Below are 24,407 nucleotides of genomic sequence, written 5' to 3'. Positions count from 1 at the left end.
CATGGTAGGCACTTCTCAGTGTTTGCTGGCTGACTGACTGATCCCCAGCCTCCTGTGTCAGGGCCCCAGTCAGGCATCAGTCAGTGGCGAAGACTGGGCCCCTCCTGGCTCAGGAGCCCAGGTCCAGCTGGCAGTGGGGCTGGGTCAGGGTGCTGCTCCCTCCAGAGGGCACCGGCCAGGAGACTTTGGGGGCCACAGTGGGGGGTCTCAGGAAGAAGTATGGAGCCATCTGGGAACCCATTTCTTTTCTTTTCCCATACAGGAGAAATACCCTGCCATGGTGCAGCTTCCAGGAGGCACAGCTGCAGACTCGATGGGGCTTCAGAGCCCCCACGTGCCCGGGTGAGTCCAGCGTGGACCTTCCTGGAGACGCTGCCAGCGAGGACCCGAAGCCCCAAGTCGGCCTCATCTGGGTCCCTCCTACCCCATGCGGCTGTTCCTCAGGCCCTCATCCCCTCACACCCAGACCCCACGGGAGCCCCCTCGTGGGGGTGCCGGCCTCCCGTCTCTCCCTACTCAGGCCATCCTCTTCTCACCTCACTTGCTAATGGGATTTCCCTCAAGAGCAGGTCTGGCCATTTCGGCTCTGCTTCTTCTGACTGGCTTTTCCCCCCATTTCCAGTCTGCTTACACCTCATTGCCTTCCGTGCCACCCCATCCCCTTTGTCTGCGCTATGTTGGGACTTGGCTCGTCAGACACCTCCACCATGTCCTTGTACCCCGGGAAACTCCCCCGGGGAAATCTCATTCTGCATGATGGAATCAGCCTTGGTGGGTGCCCTGTGACCCAGCCTCTAACCCTGGGTCTCCCGTTTGTCTCTTGGGTTGACCTATGGGTGCAGCGTGGTCATCTCCCCAAAGACAGGGACCACAGCCAGCCCAAATAAACACTGGTTGGTTGGCTGGCCGATAACCCTCATTGACTGACTGCTCTGAAGACCAACCTGGCTAAGCTCAGAAGCCTTCAGGCTGGCCCTCCATTTGTCCACCAGGACCGAGCCCATCATAGTCCATCCACTGAGGGCCTGACAGGGGGTTGTAATCCGCATGGCATGAATGACAGCTCCCTCCCCATCCTGGGCGGCTGAGAGTGAACAAAGGTCTTGTGACCAGCAGGCAGGGACAGAGGGCAGGGTGGTATTTGGGGGCGGGGAGAGGACATTCACGACAGTGTCCAAACTCTACCCCTCACAGATTTGAGCTTGTGCTCGTGTGGACGGTGCACATAGATGCAGAAGGGAAGGTTGTGCCCGAGCTGGACCTTCTGACAAAAATCCCAGAGCAAGGTAGGTAGGGTCCCCGGGGTCTCCCTCTAGCCCGGTACCGGTCTCTCCCACGGGCGACTCTTCTTCCCAGAGCTGCATATGCTCCCTTCACTGTGACTCCTGCCTTTCTCCACTACTTGGCACTGATGCAGACAGGAAAGGCCCTTAAACGTGTCTGATGCATTAATGGTCTCTGTTCCTGGAACACTCTGAGGCTTCATTTTACAAATGTGCCCCTCCTGTCTGGGCCCACGGAGAGGCCCGAGGGTCTTTCCTCTGGCTCCAGGGTGATGAGGCTGAGGCCTTGGGGAGGGGCTTTTGCATACACGGGGTAGGGAAGTGGGGGGCACACCCAGCCCAGCCCCTCAGTCCTCAGAATAACAAGCTTGTTAGCCTAACACGTGCAGACCTGTCCCCGGTCGCCCCATCATGAGCAGGCTCCAGGAGCTGTGGTCCCGCCTTGCAGCCAACCCCATCCCACAGTCCCTGAGCAGAGCTGGCACAGGCTGAAAGGCCCGTTGTTAAAGGTGTGTCTTGGTGTTCTGCTTTCCCCCTACAGCCCTGACCCTGGACCAGAAGGAGGTGGTGGTGCGAGCCCCCCACTGTTTCCGGACCCTTCTGCAGCTGCTGGGCATTGAGGCTGCCATTGACAGCCTGATTCAGCTACTGCGCACAGAAGAATGAAGACCACCTCTCACGGCAAGACTGGCTGTGTTGAAAGATTCTTTAATTAGGAACCTGCTCGTTTGCAGCTGACAGTTATATTGAATATAAACATTTGCGATTTTCCATTTATAAACCAAACCTTCCTCCATGCTCTGTACAAGTATGGCACGTGAGATAGAAATCCTCATGACGGAAAAATAAATAGAGCCATTTAAATAAAAAGTGATGGGCCCGCTAGTGTACTTTAAAAAGAAGCGTAGCGGCCGGAGTGGTTGTGTGTCCCTAATGTTTTTTAAACCCTGGGATCTGACAGGACCCATCGGGTCCCTTCAGTGTGGGGGGTGCAGGGGCGCCTTCCCTTCCAGGCTCCAGCTGCCTCTTCCAAACTGCCTCGGGTCCGGCGGGTGCTGAAGCTCTCCGGGGCTCCCTCTCTGGGCTATGATTTGCTCACTGGGGCCTCTCACAGCCACAAACCAGTCCCTACGGGCAGGACTTCCCCTTCGACCCTCCCTTCTCACCACAGAAAAGGCCAGTGAGGGCTGGGCCGCCACAGTGCAGAGCCCACGCTTTGCCCACCCCCTCCTCCTTGCCCAAAGGTGGCAGTGACCACAGGCCACCTAGAGGGTGGGCGTGCGCAGCAGGGCTGGGTGTGGGCCCTGAGATGGTCTCCTGCCCCTCCTTGGACATATGTGGGCCCTCATGCTGTCACCCATGTCTTAAAGTGCTGTGATGACCGTGGGCCCGAGGAAAACCCAGCCATGAGGGGAACCAGAACATGAGAACTGGTCAGTGTGTGCGGAGGAGCAAGAGGTCAGTGTGAGAGCTCTGGGAGGGACCACCTGGGCGAAGGAAGTCCCAGGTCTGAGGGGGGGCCATCCTCTGCTGCTGATGTCAATTCTGACTTTCCTACCCGGAGAGAGCAGCTCTCAGAAAATACATTGGCTGTTCCGTGCCTGCGCCCTGTCTGTGTGGGGCGGGGGCTTGGCCTAACCTTAGGAACCCCCCGTTCACAGCCTCATCCTTTCTCTCAGACGCTGCCCTGGCCACCCAGCTGACACGGGGAAGGAGGGAGTGAAGGGCCAGCCCAGGAGGGCCGCCGCCCGTAAGATCAACAACATTGCCTCAATCTTTCCCCAGGAAGGAGCATCATGGAGCCTCCACTGCGAAAGCCCACCAGGGGGATGGCTGCCAGCCCGAGGGGAGGGGTGTCCTTCCCAGGAGTGTCTGGGCCACAGGCAGAAGCATGCAGGAACACAGAGACTGATCCAGATTCACATTGCTCAGGGCACGGTATCCACACTGGACTCTCTGTAGGCTTCATGAACACATCTTCCCTGAAGAGGTTCAGGGCTGCAGGCAGACCCCCATCAGGGAGAAGGAGGGGCTGGCTCCTGCTGTCCCCAACAGGGACATCGATACTCAACCGGAAGATGGACTGGCCCGTCTGCCCGAGCTCAGCACACACAGGTTCGAGAGATCCTAAGTGATGTGCGAGGCGGCAGCCCAAGAGGAGCCTTGTCCAAACAGGGCCTTCCCCTCGCAGGCCCGTCGGGGGACAGAGCCCCAGGCAGGGTGGGCACAGAGGAGGGGACCCCAGGCATGAGTGGGGCAGTGTCGGGGCCCAAGAGGCCAGAGGCCCATCACCAGGCAGGCCAGCTGGCCGCCTCCTCGGGCTGGCGCTGGCGCCTCAACACAGGGTCTAACGACAAAAGGAGCTCGGTCTGGAAACAAAACACCCGAGAAAATCAGCACGCTCTTGGCCTTCCACCCATCCCAGCCTCACTCTCTCGGCCGTCATCTTTAATAGCAGCACATGGGGAGTCACCCACCACCTCCCTTGCCCCAGCCCACTGACCAAAAGGAAACGGGAGACCCCCGGCGGCCAGGCCCAGGCTGCTCCGGGGGTCTTGGGGACGGGGGCGGAGACGAGGGCACTTCTCAGGGAGGGGGCTCTGTGGGAAATCCGTGCCGTCTCTTATCAGGGAACAAAGCACAGCTGGGTTCCCCACCGCGGCCCCACAGGTAACTAGGGGAGCCGGGCGGCCTCCCCCTCTCCTTGCACCCGCGGGCCACTCCTTCCTTCAGGTGCTCCGCTTCCAATATGGTCAGAGCAGAAACATTCACAGCCCCAAACTCCCTGGCCACGCAGGAGAGGAGCGCCCAGCCTGCCGTCCCCCACCCGGCCTGCTGTCCCCTCCCGGGCCGGCCGTTACACCTTGTGCAGAACCAGGGTGCAGTCGTCCGGCTCCGCCAGTAGGCCCGCCTTCCCGGGCTCCTTCTTGGGGGGCACGTTCTTCAGGTAGTAACTGACAATCTTGCCGTCCAACTTGTGCTGATGGGGGATGCTTTCGTAGGGCTTGAGGTCCAGATCCAGGACGGAGACGGAGAAGGCAAATCTGGCCCTCGACGCAGGGATGACGGGGCGCTGGTCGGAGCTGCAGACGCAGAAGGCGGTTTCAGAGTGGTCAGCAGCCCGCTACCACCCACGGCCAGGAGACCCGTCTGCACGTGTCGTCACCCCCAGGGACAGCATCGTCAGCACACAGCAGGCCCTTAAAAAATGCTCCTCAGCGGCTCCATTCAAGACCTTGGAACGGAGACTCTTAGAGGACCAAGGCGCTGCCCAGGACCACCCCCTGCCTCCCCCCATGACCTCTTGAAGAGCTCAGAACAAGAGAAAGAGAAGGGGAGCTAGAACTTGGGAGTGACCCCAACGGGCTCCCCTTTCTGGAGCTGCCGACCTGGGGGGCAGGCAGGCTTCCCCCAAGGAACTGTCACGGGGGTCCACTGAAGCCCCCCAGCCCCAGCCAGAGCGCGCGGCCAGGGAGAGGCCTCAGCCGCCGTGGCCGCTAGGCGGCCAGGCTCTGTACCATGGACAGGCCCTTGCTGCTTTACTTGGGGCCCTGGTCAGACCTCAGAAACAGAGCAGACTGAATCGTGGGGTGTGGGCCCGGGTCCCCTCCTCTCCATCTGCCGGCTGCCGGCACCTGGAGGACCCTACATTGTTCGTGCCCTGGCCGGACAGGCAGCTAGCCCAGGCAGGGGAGGGTGAGCTCTGACCCCCTCCTCCCTCCCCTGGCTCAAAGGGCCCACCCCCCTCGGGGACCCCCGGGACCCTCACCACTCATCCTGCAGGCAGGGCGACAGCGCGATCATGATGGAGCAGTCCTTGGCGGTCATGGCCACTCGGTACTGCTGGACCTGGGCGACAGGAGGGAGGTCGGGGTGAGCAGCAGCCCTTGTGCTGGCAGCCGCAGAAACAGGCAAAGGGGGCCCAGCACCGACCCTAAGCAACTGCATCCCACCTGCCTGCTCAGATGCTGGCCACACCCCAAACGGGATGTCCACTTTGAGACCCGTCAGCTGTCAAAAATGGGAGAAATGCCAGGTCTGCAGCCACACCGAGAGCAGGGAGGAAGACACTGGGGCATGATAAACACAGCATGCCATGGGCCACCCAGCCTTGGGGGCTATAGGCCAGGCCTTCTCCGTGGAACAGAGCCATACTGGGGCTGGGAGGAGGAGCCAGGAAGGAGATCAGCATCTGTGTCCCGCTATGGGGAAGGCGCCGTCTGCATGCCTCCCCTCTGGCTGCCTCCAAGCAACCACAAACCAGGGTCCTCACACTAAGGGGGAGCCCCCCAAAGTCCAAAGACAACCTCTCACCCAGACTGAGCATTCAGGTCCGCAGAGGGGCTCCTGCCTCCCTGCCCCGGCCCCCTGCCCTTCTCTGGCCTAGTGCCCCCCGGGCAGGCCCCAGCTCCACACCTCACTGTCCTGTCCATCTATGGTACAGCCGCTCCCCTAGTGACAAAGGCCTTCTCCTGGGGTCCCAGCCCGGGGCCCTGTCCTCTGGACCAAGTGTTGTAGACCCCATTCTCACTGCAATCCCCCAAGTTCAGTTCCTTAAACATGCTGTCACGCCTGCTGCTTTGTTCAGAGCAAGCGCGACACCTTTTCATTAAAAGCCTCAGGACCTGGACAACCCCCAGAGGTTCCAGAGCCAAGCCAGGGTCCCGGGCCTGGTGTGGGTCACTCCCCATGGGGACACACGTCAGCAAGCAGAATCAGCCCCAGAGGGCCGAAGGCACCGGACACCACAGTGCCCAGTCTAGGCCAGAGCCACGGTGTGGCCCCAGGGGCTGTGGCCAGGAGCGATGGGCAGGCTTTGGCCTGTTCTCCCTTTTCCACAATACTTCTTCAGCCCTGACAGTGTCCAGAAGGAGTCTTGGGGTCTGCTGTGGCCACCTGAGCCTTCTTTGAGGGAGAGGTCTGGGCTAGAAAACAGTGACCCGCCCTGCTAATGTGCCCTACAGAGATGTTGATAAAGAAAGGGGCCATCTGCCCACAAGGAAGGGAGGCACTGGTGAAGTGCCTACTGTGTGCCGGGTGCTGTTATGATCCCCACTTTACAGCTCAGGAAACTGAGGCAGGCAAAGTAACCTGCCCAGAGACACTTGGCTACTGAGCATCTGAGGCTGGATTTAGGGAAAGGAGGCCCGGGCAGGCAAGCTGGGGGCAAGATCTTCAAAAAGCGAGGGAGCGTCCACCAGCCATTTACTTCTGGGCCTGAGGAGGGGGAGGGCGGCCCAAAGCTTCTGGGCTGGGCTCGGTGCCCCAACCCCAGGGCCACTACCTTCGTCAGGGCATAGGCTAGGGTCCCGTCGTCTTCCGTGGAGAGGTCCCGGAGTTTCTGGTAAAAGGCCTCGTTGTAAGGCCCGTCTATCTGCAGCAGGTCCCTGAGGAAGAGGAGGAACAGAGGGGCTCAGCCCACCCATCAACAACACAAGCATCCAGTGGGGGGTCTAGGGGGAGCAGTCCCCCTCATGGGGACGGCCATACCTGCAATGTGAGGGCCTGGGTGGCCAAGAAAGCCGAGCTCCCAGAGAATGCACCGTGGCGCACGGGGAGCGTGAGAGGCCCTGAATGCCAAAGTGGAAGTGGCGGCTTGGCACAGGACGCTGGACCCTGGACTGGGAGTTAGGAAGACCAACCTGGGTTCAAATCCAGCCTCAGACACTTACTAGCTGGGCAACCCCTGGGGGGAATCCCTTGACTTCCTCATCTGTACAAAGAGGGGGGCTGTAAAGGCTCCCTCCAGCTCTGATCTAGGATTCCATGAGTTAATGACCCAATCAAAGCATAAGGGAACCGAGTCTGGGTCCAGGGTGGAAGGACAAGGGCCTGTCCTGACCTCACAAGGAGGGCAGAGATGGGATGATGAGAAATGTGGGGCGGTGAGGGAGGGGCAGCAGAGGACACACGGGACAGTGGAGGGAGAAGGGAGAGCCGTGGGCGGTGCCCAAGGAGGGGTCACGGCGGGCAGCTGCCCCCCAAGAGGTGATGCCCTACACGTGGATGCCCAGGGGAAGCCCCAGAAGGACACACGGGACAGTGGAGGGAGAAGGGACAGTGGAGCCATCAGTGGCTGGAGGGCAGAGGCGAAGCCCCCAGTTCAGGGGGTCAGCCGGCCACGGGGGGGCGTGGGCAGGGGGTGCCAGTTCTAGTCTGGGTCCCTGAGAAGCCCCCACCGCCCGGAGGGCCCTGGCATCAAGGACAACGCCCTGGCAGCCTCGGACTTGCAGTGCCCGGGCTGCAGCCAGAGCCAGAGCGACAGCGCCCTCGTGTGGCCACAGGGTGAACGAACAGCAGGACACTGGGCCAGAGGCAGGGCCTCCTCTCCTCCAGACCGCGGACTCCTGCAGTGCCCTGGCCATTGTGCCACCCGGCCCCTCTGTTTTTTGGTTGGGTCTGGAGCAAGGAGAGGGACAAACCAGCCGCATCCTCGCAGCAGGCGCGAGGAGGTGTGCGGCCGGCCATTCCCCACGGTGCCCTCCCCCGGCCCCCGGGGACGGTCACCACAGGGTCAGGCCGGACTCCCGTGGTGCCTGCTGGGGTAAACCGAGGCCGCCGCTGGAGCCCTACCTCTCCTCGGGAAACTCCTGCAGGTGGCGCTCGACGCGGCGATAGAGGGGGTAAAGGCCCTCGATGTCCAGGAGGTCCAGCATCTGGGCCTGCAGAGTCTTGTAGAGAAGGCAGCCCCGGGGTAGCCCTGAGCCCTCCGCGTGGCTTTTCCCTACAAGGAACAAGGCCCGGAAATGACCGGACAGCCCCGGAACTGGCCGCTCGGTGGGGCAGAGGGTGACAGACACCTACCAGTTGTGAGACCCTGGGCAAGTGGCCTAGGCACTGTCTGCCTCAGTTTCCTCATCTGTAAAAACCAAGGACAGGGCAGCCCCTAGCTCCCAGCATTGTTGAAAAGATCAGAGACGGTCACCGTAAAAGGGCTGAGCCCAGCGCCCGGCAGACGGTGGGCACTAGATAAATGCACATCCCCTTTCCCTTGCCTGAAAGCATGCCCAGATCTCCCCGAGCATTAGAAAAACAACTACAAAGACTCACTTCACTCAGTGGTCCCTGGGGGTCTTCTTAAATCTAGCTGAACTTCTCAGATGCTTAATCCAAGACCTCCCACCTCCTATGCACCATGCAGGATGCCAACAGCACCTGCCCTCCTGGAGCTTACACTTGGGCGTGCCCACCCACCCCGGCCCTCCCCACCCTCACTCGCCGTGCCCGCCTCCCTGGAACCTGCCCCATCATCTTTGGAAGAGGGGAGGCTGGCACCCAGCCCTCTGGCACCCACATGCACACGCGCACATATATACGTACACACACACATGATGACCACACAAATCACTAGTGTTCACTCAACAGATACACATCTATTAAGCGCTTACAATGTGCCAGGCATCGTGCTAAGCACCGAGGATAAAAAAAGACAAAGAAATGCCCCTGCCCTCGAGGAGCGCTGCGGCACATCTGTACAAACAAGCTCCACCCAGAATAAAGCTGAGCTGATGAGCACCAGGAAGGCCCCTGAAGGCTTCCTGCAGGAGGTGGCGCTACCAGAAGATGGGAAGGTTGGCAGACGGACATGGCCAGAAGGCCGGGGCTGCCTGACCGAGGAGCACGTGGAAGTCAGGAGGTTGTAGGCGTAAGAAGCCTGGAAAGAAGGGGGGCTCAGCCAAAGAGGATTTGGTATTGTCTTGGGGCCGTAGGCAGCCACTGCAGTCTCTGGTTAGGGGGTGACACGATAGGATCCGAGCTGTAGGAGATGGGAGCTGGTCCTTAAACCCACACTGAGGTGACCCGGTGAAGCAGGACAAGGGGAGAGGACCTGAGAGCCACCCATGCTCTGGAGGAGGAGCCAGCCAAGGACACAGAGAAGGAGCGGTCAGAGAAGGGAGGAGGAGCACCAGGAGACAGCGAGGTGGTCCTGAAAGCCTGGAGGGTGGGGGCATCAGGGGGGAGAGAGCGATCCACGGTGACCAAGGCCACAGACAGACCAAGGACAAGGAGGACTGCGGAGAGGCCAGCAGGGCCTTTGGGGGAGGACGAGGTTGGGAGCTGTACTGTGAGGGTGAGAGTGTGGGGGCCCCTGTGGCTAGTGCCTTCACATGGAGCTTAGCCACCACGGGCAGAAGAGATCCAGGATGGTCAATGGAGGTGAAAGGGTTAGGGGGTGGGGGAGACCAGAGCACATCAGGAGGCAGGAGGGAAGGAGCCAGTAGGCTGGGAGAGGGGGAGGATGGCTGGGGTCACTAGAGCAGGGGGAGGGCTCGGCCTTGGTCAGGAGTCAGGCCGCCTCATCGTCCCAGACAGGGGTGAAGGAGGAGTGAGGGGCAGAGGGTGCCTGGGTGATGGAGGGGAGGAGCAGCTGGGGGAGCCAGGGGAGGTCTGAGGAGGTGTGAAGGCCTGGAGGGCGGGGGGGCCTGAGGAGGGGGGCAGAGCAGGATTGTCAGGCCACGGCAAGGGCCCAGGGCAGGCTGCAAGCGACTCCTGAGAAGAGGATGCTGGTGCGTTGGCACAGCATGGGGGCAGAGTGTGGTCAGTGTAGGGGAGATGGCCTGGGAGAGAATCCAGGGTGAATGGCGAGAATGGAGAGCAGGGTCATGGATGGGAAGGCGCAGGCAGAAAGCCGGTAGATTATGGGCGGCTGGGGGAATTTCGGCATTGGTAAGTATGGAGATGGTCCTTTGTGGGTGGTGGCAAGGCCATGAGTGTGGCCGGAGGGGTGGACAGGCTGAAGAACTGAGTGCTTAGGGCATGTGAAGGAGAATCAATATGTTCGCTCAAATCCCCTAGGATGAGGGCTGGGGAGGGGGCAGGGCAGGTCGGGCACTGATCACCTTTGAGGAAGGAAGGGGGGGACCTGGGGGTCTGCAGGCGACCACTCCTCACGAACCTCAGAGGAGGAGGTTACTGAGTGATGGAGGAAGTGGGAGAAACTGGAAGGGGCAGTGGGGAGGGAGCTGGGATCATTCCAACACCCCCTCCTCCTGCAGTGGGTCGAGGAGTGAGCGCAGGCGCAGCCAGGACTGCAGGGGAGGGCGGGGAGGCTGCATCATCGGGGGACAGGGCCAAAAAGAAGGGAAACTGATCCAGACGCAAAACGTGAATAGACGCCCTCTTTGTAGCAGCAAAGAGCAGGAAAAGAAAGCAGACGCTGACAGACAGAGAGCAGGGCGCAGAACCCGGGTCAGAGCGAGCCTCGGCCACCAGAGTCCACGTGAACCACGGTGAGGGAGGCCGCCAGCCTCAGAGGAGCGCAGAGCCCCGCACCCACGCTGGGGATTGGGCCCCGTGCCCACACAGAGCCCACACTGGGGATGGGCCCTGTGCCCACACAGAGCCCTGAGTCCGTGCTGGGGATAGGCCCCGTGCCTGTGTGGAACCCCGCGCCCACGCTGGGGATGGGCCCTGTGCCCACACAGAGCCCTGAGTCCGTGCTGGGGATGGGCTCCCGGGGCATCAGCCAGCAAGGAGACGCTAGGTGCGGGGGGAGCAGGAGCCCTACCGTTCCTCAGCAGCTCTTTACTGAAAGGACTGGCTTCACAGCAGCTCCTCCCCTGCGAGGAGGGCACCAGCCTCATGTCCCCGGCCCGGCACTTGTCCGTGCTGCTGAGCAGAGTCAGCGTGATCACGTGGATGAGCTCCTTGATGATCGTCCCGGTGCAGTGTGGCCCACCGACCAGCCCGTTGGAGGGGTAGAAGAAGGGCTTCAGGTGGCAGGCCAGCTCGTTCCAGTCCGCGGCCGTGTCCCGCTGGTCCCCGCAGCCGTAGATGAGCTCGCCGTTCTGCCGAGAAACAGAAGACACATGCATGCGGTGGAGAAGTGCGCTGGGCAGGGCATCGAGTGCCGCGCACGGCTCCGCCACAGCCCACTACGCCCCCTCCCCCCCACTTTACACCCTGTTGGTCTCAGCTGGCTTCAGGCTAAGCAGACATCACTGATCCCATTTCACAGAACGAGGAAGAGTGAGGAGGTCAGTTGGTGGGAGGTGAATGAGCTAAGAAAGGCAGCAGGATGAGAACGTGGGTCTTCTGACTCAGAGACCACTCGGGGTTTTCCCAATGGATATGGTCAAAGCGTTTGAAGGAGACATTTCTAAGGAGGAAGTCCAAGCAAAGGTGACAACAGAGAAAGATGCGAGAAAACAGGCACACTGGTGCATTGTTGGTGGAGCTGTGCGCTGGGCCGGCCATTTGGGAAAAGAGTGTGGAGGCACTCGCTGCACCACCCTGCAACCCAGAGAGAGCACGAAAGGAGGAAACGGACCCCCTGCACACAAACACGGACAGTGGCTCTTTTTGGAAACTGAGGTGTGGCCGTTGACCAAGGCGTGGTGGTGTGCTGGAAGACTGTTGTGCTAAAAGAAATGACGGAGGGGACATCTGCAGCGGAACCGAGACAACTGATAAATAACAGCAGCAGCGGCATCATAACGAAAACTCAGATCCAACAATGACCAAGCATGTTTTCCCCCAGGGCCTGCACTGGAGAGGTGCTGGTGCTGAAGTCAGGAAGACCCGAGTTCAAATCTCGCTTCAGATACTCCAGAGTGGGGCGACTCTATCCTCTGCCTGTCTCATACCCACTCCCAGCCTCGCTGGGAGGATCAACCTGAACCCCTTTAGCACAGGAAATAAGCACTAGGACCTAAGCCTCAACGTGCTCTTCTGAGGATGCCAGAAGGTCTGTGGTGTGAGCCACAGGCAGGAATCGGCTTGACGATGCATGTCTGTTAGGAGGACTTCACTTTTCCTTTCTTTTTCAATGGCGATAGGGACAGAGGTGGATTTTTACAAACAGAAAAAATAAGAAAAGTTAAAATTTTTTAAATAGCTCACTGCTGTTTTCCAGAAATCACAGACAATTCAGTTTTCACATACATGTGAGAGAAGGAAGGAGGGAGGAAGGAGGAAAAGGAGAGAAAGGAGAGGAGGGAAAAGAGGATAGGGAAGTGAGGAGAGGGGAAGTCCCTGAATCCTGTGTCCCCCAAATCAGTTTGCTCCCACATCTGACCACACTACACTCTTCCCTGCTTTGCCCGGGGGACCCCGTAAGCCCCGCAGCCTGGTCCATTCCCAGGTGTCCCAGAGGCAGCAGGAACCCTGGGCCCTGAGACCGTGGATGTCCCTGGCCAGTGTGGAGGGTGAGGGAGAGTCTGCAAGGTGAAGGAGGATCTCGGGGCCCCAGCTGTCAGGAGGGGAGGCTGCCAGCAAAATTTTCCGTGTGAACTAAGAGAAGCTTCCTCCCGGTTGGAGCCGTGCCCCTTCCTGGGAGGTCGGAGTAAGGCTGAGGTCTGTGAGGCACCACTGTGTGACCGAGTGCTTGCTGTGTCAAGAAGGCTGAAAGGGAAGCGGGGAAATAAACAGGCAAAGAGCAAACAAAATCACCCTTGTGCAAATGACAAGATGGCCTATCCGAGCTGAATGAAAAACTGACTGAAACCATCACTTAGGTTGTAGGACATAGAACAAATCCGCCTCAGCCCTCATCATTGTTTTACATTACCAACACAATCCAGCAGGTAGAGATGGAAAGAAAACAATCCATCCAAAATACTGGACCGACAGACAGCACAGAATACTTGGGAGTCTTATCTGCCAAGACATACCCAGGGAGTCTCTAAGTACAATTACAAAACACAACACAAGTACGGCCCTTAAAAACAGCACAAGGATTCACTGCTCACAGACAGGCCATGCCAATACAATAAAAATGACAATATTACCCTCAATTAATTTACTCACTCAGTGCCATAACAATCAAACTGTCTAAGCATTATTTTACAGAACTAGAAAAAACAACAACAAAATTCATCCAGAGGTCTACACGGTCAAGAATCTCAAGGGAAATTGAAAGAAACTTGACTACAAAGCACTAGTCATCAAAACCATTTGGGTGCTGGTTCAAAAACAGAAAGGACAATTAGTAGAAGGCCTCAGACACACAATGCTGAGAAGGAGACAGATGCAAAAGCCTGGTAGGAGGCCTCACTACCTGGGAAAGCTGGAAAGTGGCCTGGCTAAAATGGGACCTCGCCCACCATCTCATACCACGTAACAGGAGAGCTCCACCCGGACACAGAAAGAGGCCACAGCACAAACAAGAGGGAAGCGCCAGGAAGCTGGAGGAGGGCGAGGATCGGGGGACGACAAAGGGAGCGGGGCGCCTGTGCTTCATGACATCCAACCGTGCTGCACAAACAAAACCGGGGCAGCTAACACTGCAAGAGAACTGGGGCAAGGTCTCACATCCAAGACGTAGAAGGACCAGGCTCAGTCCGTCAGGCCAAGCGCCACTGCCAGGATCAGAGTAATGGTTGGTGGGACTCAAAGGAAAGAATCCAAGCAGCCACATGGAAACATGATCCAAATCACTAACAATTAGAAAGACACGAATTACAACGACTCTGAGGCTCCAAATGGATGCCAATGCACCAGACTGGCAAAGCTGGCAAAAGAGGAAAAGGAAAACGACTGGAGGGGCTGTCAAGAAACAGGCGCTTGGTGTGCTTGGTAGCGGACCCGTGAGTCGATCCAATCACTCTGTGAAGTGACCTGGAGCCACCAAAGAGAGGGCAAGATGAGCCACGCGTACGAAGGCATTTACAGCAGCTGTTTTTGTCATGTCAAAGAACTGCACATTCGGGGGTTCCCACCAGCTGGGGAATATCTAAGCAAACCATGGCACAGGCATGTGATGGAATATTATTGTGCTTGTGTAAGAAATAGCAGAAGGAATGGTTTCAGAGAAGCCTGGGAAGACTTCTGTGAACTGAAGCAGCATGAAGTTAGCAGAACCAGAAGAAATACTTGAAAAAACCACCTCATAATAAACAAAAACAACTTTCAGAGACTTGAGGACTTTGATCAATGAAATGGTCAACCAGGATTCTCCAAGACTAATGATGAAGCACGCTACCTACGTGACGGAGGGAGTGAAGAAGGGAGGGATGGAGGGAAGGAAGAGAGTGAGAGAGAAAGGAAGGAAGGAAAGAAGGAAAAGAGGAGGAAAGGCAGGGAATGAGGGAGGAAGAAAGGAAGGAGGGAAGGAGGGAGAGAGGAAGGAAAGGAGGGAAGGAAGAAAGGATGGGATGAAGGAGGGAAGGAGGGAGGGAGAGAGGAAGGAGAAGAAGAAAGGCAAGGAGGGAGGGAGAAAGGAAGGAAGGAAGGAAGGAAGGAAGGAAGGAAGGAAGGAAGAAGGAAGGAAGGGGAAAAGAGAACAATACTCATGCACTCAAAGAAATCAATTTGGGGATGTGTTTGAACAGAATTTGACTTACGTAAAGATTTTCAAAAACATAATGTGATTGATCCTGACCTTTCAAAAGTATCAACCCCCCCTACCAAAAACTGTCCCAAGAGAAACAATCTTACCTTAAATATCTTTAGGTTGTTCTGTGCTTCCTGTAACAAACTTTTCAAGGCAAAGTGCATTCTCTGTTTATTTCTGAAAAGGGGGTAAAGCAGGAGATGTTTTAAAAGTAGTTTCGGTCCATCAGAAATCCATTAAACGTTCCAAGTACTCGGCAGAACTAGTTGTACTAATTTTACCTTGGTCTTGAATTCTATTCAGAAGCTAGCCGTGGGCTGTACCCTAAAGTGGAGTCGAGCTAGGGGCCAATTCCCTGGAAAGGTGGCTTTTGTACCATAGGAAGTGACTGAAGGGACAGACGCAGAGAAACCCAGGAGGGCTTGTGTGAGACCACAGATGGAGGCTAGCAGGACCAGGAGAACAGGTATACGACTGCTACAATCCCGGGGGGAATGATGAGCCGCCAGGAGACTGACCGGTGCCCTCCTGCCCTGGATAAAGGTGAGGGGCTGGGGCTGGGGCACGAGGCCCACATGGGAACTTGTCTGCCTGACTACACTTCTATAAGGAAAGGCTCTGGGATAGGGAGAGGAGGGGGCAGTAGTGAGAGAGAGGAAGAAAAGACAAATAAAAAACAAATGAAAGTGTTCACCAAAAAAAGAGGAGAAGGAAGGGGACAGAAGTAAGGAGAGCAATGTGGGAACTCCAGAGGGAATGTAATTTTTTTAGAAACGGTTTCCATTCAACGTTACTTTCAGTTCCTGGATTAGTTTCGATCGTGAAACCTACTCCGCTTCATGGCGCTCCCTTCACCGCGGCCACTGCAGAAAGACGTGGCTCCGTCTCCGACTTCAGGGAGCTGGCCTCATTGGCCAGCCTTGCTTCACTCAGGGCTGCTGTTTGGATGCGACACCTGCCGAGTTCTCCCCCAACAAGAGCTGTTCATCCTCCAGGCCTACCGGTTTTGTGTCGTCTATGAGTGCGCACGTTCCGTGTACTGATGGTGAGTGGAATCATCTTTGTGCAAGTTTTTCTACATTTTTTTTGTCTCAACCACAGGGTGGGATCCCCATGCCGTGGTAGTCAGGTCAGGGTTGGGTAAGCAGACAATTTATAGGTCACCTTTTCTAGCCCCTTCCTCACACCAGGAGGTGAGCAGTGCAGTCCTTAAAAGGCTGCTCAGACACCCAGGGGGCTGCCGAATCCCACGGCTGCTTCCAGTGAGGAGATGACCCTGGGCCCAGGACGCCTGCATAGGGTCGTGACTACAGGCTCCAGTGCATCCACACCTGCTGCTTCGTCACTTGTCTGTCACCACAGGACTCTGAGATAGGTACAGATGGTCAAATGGTATGGGCGATGTCTTGTGATTCGTGCGTAAACTGGATTTCAGCGAGGCAGAGCTACACAAAGCCATCAGCCTCACTCTCTCTTCCAACATCATCAGATCCCATGGCAGGACAGAGCCAAGATGACTGGTGATGGCCCAGGATGCAGTGAGGACCTTGGCATCTTCAATGTCTGACCAAGCTCGAAGCATCCCCAGCTCCTGCTTCAGCCGCCTTCACAGCCAATGGAACAAAGTGTTCTCATCCACCCATTCTGCCAGGAGAAGTCTTCACGTGCCTGGCGTAGACACCCCCCAACTCACCAAAGGGTCTGAGACCCCACAGTTACCCTCAACCTGGTTCAGCCCGTCTGCTGAAAGAGTTTACCAGGGTGTGGCTGCTGTACATGCTCCAGCTTCTTGGAGCCACAGGTGAGAGTTGGGAGCCAGGTGGACACCAGAGGTGAATGAGCAGCCCTCCCACCAAAGATGCTGGTCCTCCCTGATAACACACTAACCAACTGAAGGTCTGCAGAGCCGTGGCTAACCTCCTTGTTTTATGCCTGTGAACCCTGGGCAGTCTACCAGCGCCATGCCAGGGCACAGAACTGCTTCATCTGAACTGTCTTAGGAAGACACTGAAGATCCCCTGGGGCAGGAGAAGGTGCCAGACACTGAAGTCCTTTCTCAAACTAAACCACCAAGCATTCAAAGTCTATTGCAGAGAGCGCCACTCTGATGGGCTGGCCATGTTGTTCAAAAGCCAAAAAGACTATTTTATGGAGAACTCACACAAGGAAGGTGCTCACATGGTGCTCAGAAGTCACACAAGGACACTCTCAAGGTCTCTCTTAAAAACTCTGGAATTGATTGTGAGACACAGGAGACATTGGCACGGCACCGCCCTGCATAGCGAGCCCCCACCACAGAGGGCAGTGTGCTCTGGGAGAAAGCAGAATTGAGGTAGCTCAAAAAACACGTGAGATGTGCCCATTTAGAGCCACGTCCACTCCAAATGTTCACATGGACTATCTGTGCCCAAGCTGTGGTAGAGCCTTCAGCTCTACTAGTGTGATCAGCCAGTCAGACCCTAAAGCAGTGACATCATTTCAGTCCTCTTCAAGAACGAAGGACAACCACCAAGCAACCATTTTCCTTTCCAAATTCTCTCCTTTCCCTTCCCCTCTGCCAGAAGGCAAGGAACACAAAACCCATGTTCAATCTCGTCTTAGAACAAAAGTCCGAGCTGCAGGCAGTAGATCCTGGGTCCTGTCTGAGCCTTGTTCTGTTCAAGTTTCCAATTCCGCCCTCACAACAGTGGGCCGCAGATACCCAGAACCTCTCTAGAGTGACTGCAGAAACCAGATTTCAGAGTGTTCAGGCCCAGCCCAGGCAGACAAAATCCCACTCGGGGAAGCCAGGAGGCTCTGAGGAGCCGTCCTCTGGAGGTACATCGGAAGAAGGGCCTTCTGGAGGGACCCACAAAGCTCAGGGAGAGTGCCCAGGTACCCTCAGATTTCAACAGGAGGCTTACGAGGGACAGCCTTGCCATGCCCGGGTTGATCAGAGGCCAGCAACGGCACCCGAGACAAGGGGACGATGTGGCTTTGCTGGAAGCCACCGAACAGCCTCTGCTCTGAGGAGCTGGCAGGATGAGGGACAAATGGCAAAGACACGCTATTCCACCGTGCCCAGGAAGGGCTGAGCCATAATGACTAATGGAGGAAGGGCAGCCAGGGAAGAGCCTGAGCTGCCTCCACCTTCCTGCGCCCCGTGGGGGAGGGCACCTCTGTCCTCCACAGGGGCCATGGCTGACTCCGCCCTCTCTCAGCCAAGGCCCACGGGCTCTACCCCCGACACCTCTCACACGCACCCCCTCCTCTCCTCTGCCATCCCTCTGGGGCTCCCCTGCTCCACCGCGGCCGCTTCCCTGCCTCGCGTCTCCAGTTCATCTTCCATTCAGCCCCCAAAGAGCAGGTCTGACCACATCCCCCCCACTCCCTAAGCTCCAGGGGCTTCCTATGGCCTCCAGGAGCAAACACAAAATGCTCTGTCGGGCTTTCCGAGCCCCTCCTGCCTTTCCAGCCTTCTTACACCTCAGTTCTTCTTCAGCCCCTACCACATGCTGTAAAACCTCCCGCTCTTCACCCCTTCTGCCCCTTCTTAATTCCTGTCTCTGGAGAAGAAGAGGCTCTTCTCGCCAAGGCCACCCCGCCCCAATCCTACCAACAAATCATCTCCATTCTCTCCCTGCCTCCTGGCTCTGTTGCCCTGAACCATGAGCACCCCACTGAGCCTTCCCTTCCTCCTTCCCCTCCTGCTTCTCCGCCCTCAGCAGCCGCGTGGCCGCCATCTCCCCATGTCAGGTTGGATGCTACTCTTGCCTCTTCCTTACCGCACTGACTCCCTAGACAATGCTCAGCTTGGTTCTCCCCCAAAATGCCCCGACATCCTGTGGCTTCCTGGGCAGGGAAACCAGCCCCACCCTTTGAGTGGGCACTCACTGAGGCTCAGGGCCACGACTTCCCTTCCTCCATCCTTCTATTCCCTAACCTGGACATTTCATCAGTCCTCATGGGTTCTGCACCAGCTTGCAACACACACCACCAGGCTTACCGTGTCTAAAACAAAATTTGGTAACTTTCCCCACAAACGTGTCCGCCACCCTCCAAACTTCCCAATTTCTATTGCGTTCCTCAGGTCCAAAACCTCTTTTTCTCCTTTGCCCCCATCTCCAAGCAACTCCCCAGTCTACCTTCCCCTGCTCCCAAATCAGACTCCTCTGCCCTCCACAGTCTGGTTCCCACCCCCCCTTCGCAGCCTGACGCCTCATTGCTGACTTCCATGAACTCTCTGCCTTGGCTAAGGTGGGCTACTCACTGTTACCCAAACTCAGCGCGCTCTCTCTCTCGCCTGTGACCACTTGTACAAACAGTGCCTGAGGGCTACCCTTCAATGACCCCGCTGCCTGGTGCCCGCTCCTCTGGTAGCCCAGGGGTCGGGACCCTTCCCGTCCCTATGCCAACGGCACATCAGCTCCTCCAAGGCAGGGGCGGCCTGATCTGTCTCTGTATCCTGCAGCCCTGGCAGAGGACCTTATTCACAGCAGGTGCTCAGCACAGATGGGTATCAGGCGCTTCAGAAAAAGAAGAGGTGATCGCCAGGAGTCTCACAGGACCTCATCAACAGCAGGTCATGCCAGGCTGACCTCACTTGTGTTTTCAGCTCAGTTACTAGACTAGTAGATCAGGAGAATCTGTAGACATCAGCCTCCTAACAGAACTGTGAATGATATAAAGAAAGGCTGGCTACATTCTGGAAAGCAAGGTCCCAGATACTGACTAAACTGTGCTTAGCCTTTGGCCCAACAATGCCACTGCCAAGGCCCAGAGAGGTCAGAGAAAGAGGGAAAAAGTTTTGACAGCAGCCCTTTTTCTGATGGAAAGAACTAGAAATGGAGGAGATGGCCATCCTCGGGAGACCAGCTGACCAAGCCGGGCCCTGAGCGCAACGGAAGGAATGACGAAGGGACACTCTGGAGAGCCCCGGGAAGAGCCGGCCAAGCTGATGCAGAAGCAGAGCGACGTCCGTGGCAACAACAACACTCTGGAAGCCACGGCGGCGCACAGGCATGATTTCAGAGGGCTCCTGCTGCCTGCTTCCAGACGGAGAGCACACAGACTCAGACGGACACGGGTCGTTCCGGACGCGGCTAGCAGGGAGACCTGCCTGCTTGACTACACGTGTTTGTAACAGGGTTTTGCTTTTCTTGTCTTTGTAATGGGGGGAGGGCGGGAGGGAAGGTGGATCTTTGAGGGAAAACTAACTTTTTGAAAAAAAAAAGCTACACGATGAAATCATTAGCTGGCTTCAGACTGCACTGAAGAGCCCTTCTCAAGTGGAGCAGAATCATGTCGTTGAACTTCAGATTAAGAAGACCTGGATTCAGATCCTGGCTCCACCAAATCCCACTGAGGTGACGCCCTCTCGGGTCTCTTCCAGTGCTGGCATCGTGGCCCGCTCAGAAGGGGCGTCTGCAAAGGGTGCCACGAGGCTCTCTCCTCAGCCCAGCCTGCTGCACACGGTCACCAGTGAGGACACACAGGGACGGCCAATAAATGGGTGCACTTGTCTCCCTGATTGTACTTAGCTGTCACAAGGCAGGGCTCTACATGGAAGTCTTCGGGCAGCAACTGCATCAGCAAAGAGAAGTGACGGACTGATGACTAACCGGCCTGAGAAGGAAAGCTCAAACCCCAGGGACAGAATCAGGAGTGAGGGACTGCACTGACGCAGTCCCTCCCAGGCCGGACAGACACAGGGCACCAGGAGAGCCTCAGGCCCTGGATGGGGCAGCCCTGGGGGGCACAAGCCTCCCAGGAGTCCGGAAGCTGGATGTGGCCGATGGAGCCCAAATGAGCAAAAGCCATGAGGCTACGAGCAGGGCGTGAAGCCTCGATCCTTCATCCTTGAGAAAGGACAGCTGCTTAGCCACCCACCCCGGCTGACCCTGCTAACCCATGTCGGGGTTACCAGCGACGCTCCAAACCAGACCCATCTCCTCGACTGTGCTGGGCTCACTGCCTGAGCTGACCCCTGACATTAATACAGGTCCACTTGGAATCCACCTTCTCTGACCATAATCACTCATTTCCTTCACGTGGGACCCTGATCACCATTCTCCCGAGCTTCCTCTGACCCTGCTGTGGTAGGACCGTCAGCTCCTAGAGGCATCAGAGAAAGGCCAGGGAAGAAGTGACGGAGTCCTGGGTGGAAATCCTCCTGCAACACTGATGAGGCGGCCTCTGCAGGCCTGAGTTTCCTCTTCTGTAAAGGGTGCGAAGAGCTGGAGAAGGACCTCATAGACGTACTACGAGGCTTCCACAAGTTGGCACGTACAAAGGGTCAGGGGTTACTGCTCCTAATCCCAAAGTGACACGCTCGGTAAATACCTCCTCAACCAAATTTGCTGAAGAAAAAATTCAGCTGAAACAAACTGGGAAAAACCAATGCCGGCCAAGTGAGAGTGCTGGTGAGGTAGCAGCTCCCCCAGGCCACACCCCCTAGCCACCCCCAAGCTGTGTCTGGTGCCAGTGATTCAGGTCAGAAAAGCTTCTTACCCTGAGAAGAGGTCTAAGGGACAGTATTTACTGATCTGTTTCCATTTGCCAGTTGCGACCTGTTAAAAAAATTGGAATCATTAATTAATTAGTAATAATTAATGTTCATTAATTAAATTACTGATGATTAATAGTGCACATTCATGAATACCCCAATCCGGGAAAATGCACTATTTGGTTCTGAAAGCTCTCCTACAGTACGGTGGAAACATGTATGTAAAACTTTCTTTCCAGTTTCTCTAGAAACAGCAAGAAATATTTTCCTCAAAAGGCCTTTCCAGACTCCAGGAAAAAGCTCCCTGGACTCTTGTTAGGGAACTGAAGGATGGTGCTCTGCCTTTCATCCTAGAACTGTCCCCAGCTTGAGCGTGACTTGCCTTTCTGTCTCTGGAAGGGACCCTGCCAGGTCACGCCCCCATTCCGCCAGGTACTGTGACTGCACGGGACTGTGACAGCTTAGCATCGGGACTCCTATACATGTCACCAGAGTGATGTCAGGGACATCATGGGGATGGTTTAGATGTCTCTCCCCTAGCCAGATATGTCTTAGAGATGGATTAAGCATTAGTTGTTTCTGGCACACATGAGCTTAAAAAAACAGAGTAAAATATTAACGCTAATGTTTTCTTCAGCAGTATGGTAGAAAGCGCCCTACTTGCCAACAGAGGCCAACAGCCCTGTGAAACATCTGTAACTTCCCAGGGTTCAATTCCCATGATCTGAGTTCAAATCCAGCCTCACACACTTAAGAGCTGTGTGACCCTGAGCAAGTCACTTAAGCCCTGTCTGCCTCAGTTTCCTCTCTGTAAAAAGGGGAACACAACAAGGTTGTTGGGAGGATGAGATTCTGTTTCTAAAGCACTTTGCAAACCACAGAATAAGCACCAGCCATTATTCTCCTCCATTCCACCTCCTACCCTTGACCTACTATCACCCACCACCATGCTCAGGAACTCTAACAGCTCTGTCTGGGCACCGGCTGGGTCAAGGGCTCATGGCCTCTACCCCTGCCCTCCCTCCCCACAAGCCCCTCCATTCCCGACTCCCCAGTTCCCTCCCAAGCCGTCCATCACCCCTGCCCTGGCTACACTCTGGGGAGGACCCAGGTCGAATCCGACAGAACAAAGAAGGCAGCCATCCCGGAAGGCCTTTGCCATCCATTCCATGCAGGTGCTGACACTGGGCCCTCTCTGAATACATCCCATCATCTCCACGGATGTCTTGTCTGCACATATTTGGTCACATGCCGTTTCCCCAAGGACGTGAGCTCGCTGAGGGCAAGGACTGTCAGGTGACTGGCGCCTAGCAAGTGCTTCACAACTGCTTGCTCATGGGCTAACTGACCTGACCACAGCAACAGGCTTCTAACCGGCCATCCTGCCTCAACTCTCTCCCCACTCTGATTCAGGCTCTCCCTGGCTACAAAAGTGCTGGTCTCCCCACGTCCCATCCCCCCTTTCTCAGTAAATACTGCCCCAGCTCTAGTGGGTGCTGTCATCAGGTGACACCCACAGGAGCTCCTGAAGAAGACAGAAAGGAAATGAGATGGATCAGTGCGAAAAGCCGCCGTCAAGGGGCAGAAGAGAACGTCTCCATAGGGCGAGTCTAGGAAAAGCAAAGAAAGCCTGGCTGGGGAAAGGGGAGCAGAGGGCTGCCGGCAACTGCCAGGTCCTAGAACCTGGCACAAGGCCTCTGCCTGGACTGTAGCTGAGCCAGCACTCAGGAAGAAAGCTGCAATCCTCTGACCTTCCTCCTCTAGCCCTGACCCTGTGACTCTCTTCTTACACACTTAGAGACTTGAGGGGGCGCAGCCCCCCTCACCGGAGCGGGTAACCAGCCACCCCACACGTAGCACCACAGAGGGGACGGGACTGCTCAGTGCATTGTAGGAAGGTGGCACTGCAGGGAGGCAAAGGACATGAGGCTGGTGATAGGACCAGCCCCAGTCTGGGGAAATCAAATGGGCACAGACAGAGATGCCCAGGCTGGAGCAGAACTTCTCTACAGGGAGGAGAGGGGGAGACATGGCAAGCAGCTGTCCATGTAGAAGCAGAATCAGAGTTGAAGGACCAAGGGGCCACAGATCTGCTCTGTACAAAGAAAAGCCGTCAGCTGCCCACAAAAAGACTACCTCCCTGCCTGGGGAGGGGACCCCACTTCCGTCCCCTCAGGAAGGGGCCACCCAGCTTGGCTAGCTCACCCTGGGGTGGCACAGAAGAGAGGAAAGAAGCCCATCTATGAAGCTGCTACCACGGGTGCCTTGAGAGCCAGGCAATCCGGGGGCTGCCTCTGAGTTCTCTCTAACGGCCTCATCTCACCTCCAGAGTGGGAGGCGACAAGTCTTTCTCCACCTGCTTCTGAGGGATGGGAGATGGCTTGTGCCAAAACAGGCTGCTCCCCGCCGTCTGCGCCCACGTGGACTCAGGAGCCCCCAGGGATGGGGCTCACCCCCCAGGCCAGAGCCCCGGGCCCAGTCCTTCATCATCCCTCGCCAGCTGCCCTGCTCACACCCGCCACGGGCGCCTCTCTGGCACACCCTGGGTGACACTCATCGGAATCGGCCAGAAGCTGACGGAATGTCAGCTTCTGCTTCCACGGTGAGCTGGGGTCATGAAAGGTGCTTTTCAACTTCCCAAAAGCAACCCAACCCACTCTCCTCCTCCGGTCAGTTCAAGCCCTGAGAACGAGAGGCAGTGTCCAGAAAGGGCCACGGTGAGGCCCACTCACTTGCTCCTCCTCCCCCCGTCCCAGAAGCCTCTGCAGTCCTCTGTGCCTTGGCACAATCAGCACATCCTCCTCAAACCAGAGCACCAGAGGCGCTCTGCAGCCACAGGCCTGGGGCCTGACCTCGCCTCCCTCACATGGGGCATGCTTTCTGAGAGCACACCGCTGCTTGTCTTCAGCTGCCATACCTCTCCATGATTTTACCATGGCACTTTATCCTATCGAATCCAAGGCTTTTTAGCAATCAGCAATAAAGCCAGGCCCACTGGGGGCCAGGCAGGGCTCGGAGTTTGGACCTGCAGGGGGCTGCGCTACATCTGGCACCAATCCGGCAGAGCAGCCCACGTCAGAAGAACCCCGCTTCCAGCCCAGATGGCTCATGACGGCACTGCTGGATTTTCTCCTCCCTCTAGGCGTCTCTGGCGCTGACGCCCTCTCCATATCCTCGGTCTAGCTGGCCAGTTTTCCTACAGGCTCCGGCTGGTGCCGTCCTGACCGTGTCCGTAAGCAGGCTCTCCTTTTCCTCTGGCCTTCGGCTCCTGGGGCCAGGCTCATCGTCATCTGAGTCGAGTTCCCGTCCTCTCCCTCAGGCAAGCGAGCCAGACGTTCACTGACTAAGGCCCCAGCTCTTGTGGCCT

At 56.9% G+C, this 24,407-nt stretch overlaps 2 protein-coding genes across 5 annotated transcripts in view; one reads left to right on the top strand and one right to left on the bottom strand.

Annotated features, from left to right (window-relative positions):
• Nucleotides 1-2,185, top strand: part of CENPP (centromere protein P) — a 191,630-nt gene extending 189,445 nt beyond the window's left edge. Inside the window, exons 6-8 of the mRNA XM_020964371.2 lie at nucleotides 263-342; nucleotides 1,195-1,286; nucleotides 1,825-2,185. Coding sequence (XP_020820030.1) covers nucleotides 263-342; nucleotides 1,195-1,286; nucleotides 1,825-1,949 — 297 coding nt within the window. The 3' untranslated portion in view covers nucleotides 1,950-2,185. The remainder of the gene's footprint in view (nucleotides 1-262; nucleotides 343-1,194; nucleotides 1,287-1,824) is intronic.
• IPPK (inositol-pentakisphosphate 2-kinase) overlaps nucleotides 1,972-24,407 on the bottom strand; it is a 49,294-nt gene continuing 26,858 nt past the window's right edge. For 3 of the 4 annotated variants that reach the window (XM_020964362.2, XM_020964365.2, XM_020964367.2), the window contains exons 7-13: nucleotides 21,046-21,104; nucleotides 14,661-14,733; nucleotides 10,792-11,071; nucleotides 7,857-8,007; nucleotides 6,568-6,670; nucleotides 5,053-5,132; nucleotides 1,972-4,366 (exon numbers count right to left, since the gene is read on the bottom strand). In XM_020964362.2, coding sequence (XP_020820021.1) covers nucleotides 4,141-4,366; nucleotides 5,053-5,132; nucleotides 6,568-6,670; nucleotides 7,857-8,007; nucleotides 10,792-11,071; nucleotides 14,661-14,733; nucleotides 21,046-21,104 — 972 coding nt within the window. In that variant the 3' untranslated portion in view covers nucleotides 1,972-4,140. The remainder of the gene's footprint in view (nucleotides 4,367-5,052; nucleotides 5,133-6,567; nucleotides 6,671-7,856; nucleotides 8,008-10,791; nucleotides 11,072-14,660; nucleotides 14,734-21,045; nucleotides 21,105-24,407) is intronic. The other variant, XM_078152009.1, reaches the window with a different exon arrangement.

This window comes from Phascolarctos cinereus, unplaced genomic scaffold (assembly GCF_003287225.1).
Source record: "Phascolarctos cinereus isolate Bilbo 61053 unplaced genomic scaffold, phaCin_HiC Scaffold_4;HRSCAF=312, whole genome shotgun sequence".
In the NCBI taxonomy this organism is placed as follows: domain Eukaryota; kingdom Metazoa; phylum Chordata; class Mammalia; order Diprotodontia; family Phascolarctidae; genus Phascolarctos; species Phascolarctos cinereus.
Note: the sequence above shows the minus strand (reverse complement) of the source record. Positions and strands in the feature narration are given on the sequence as shown.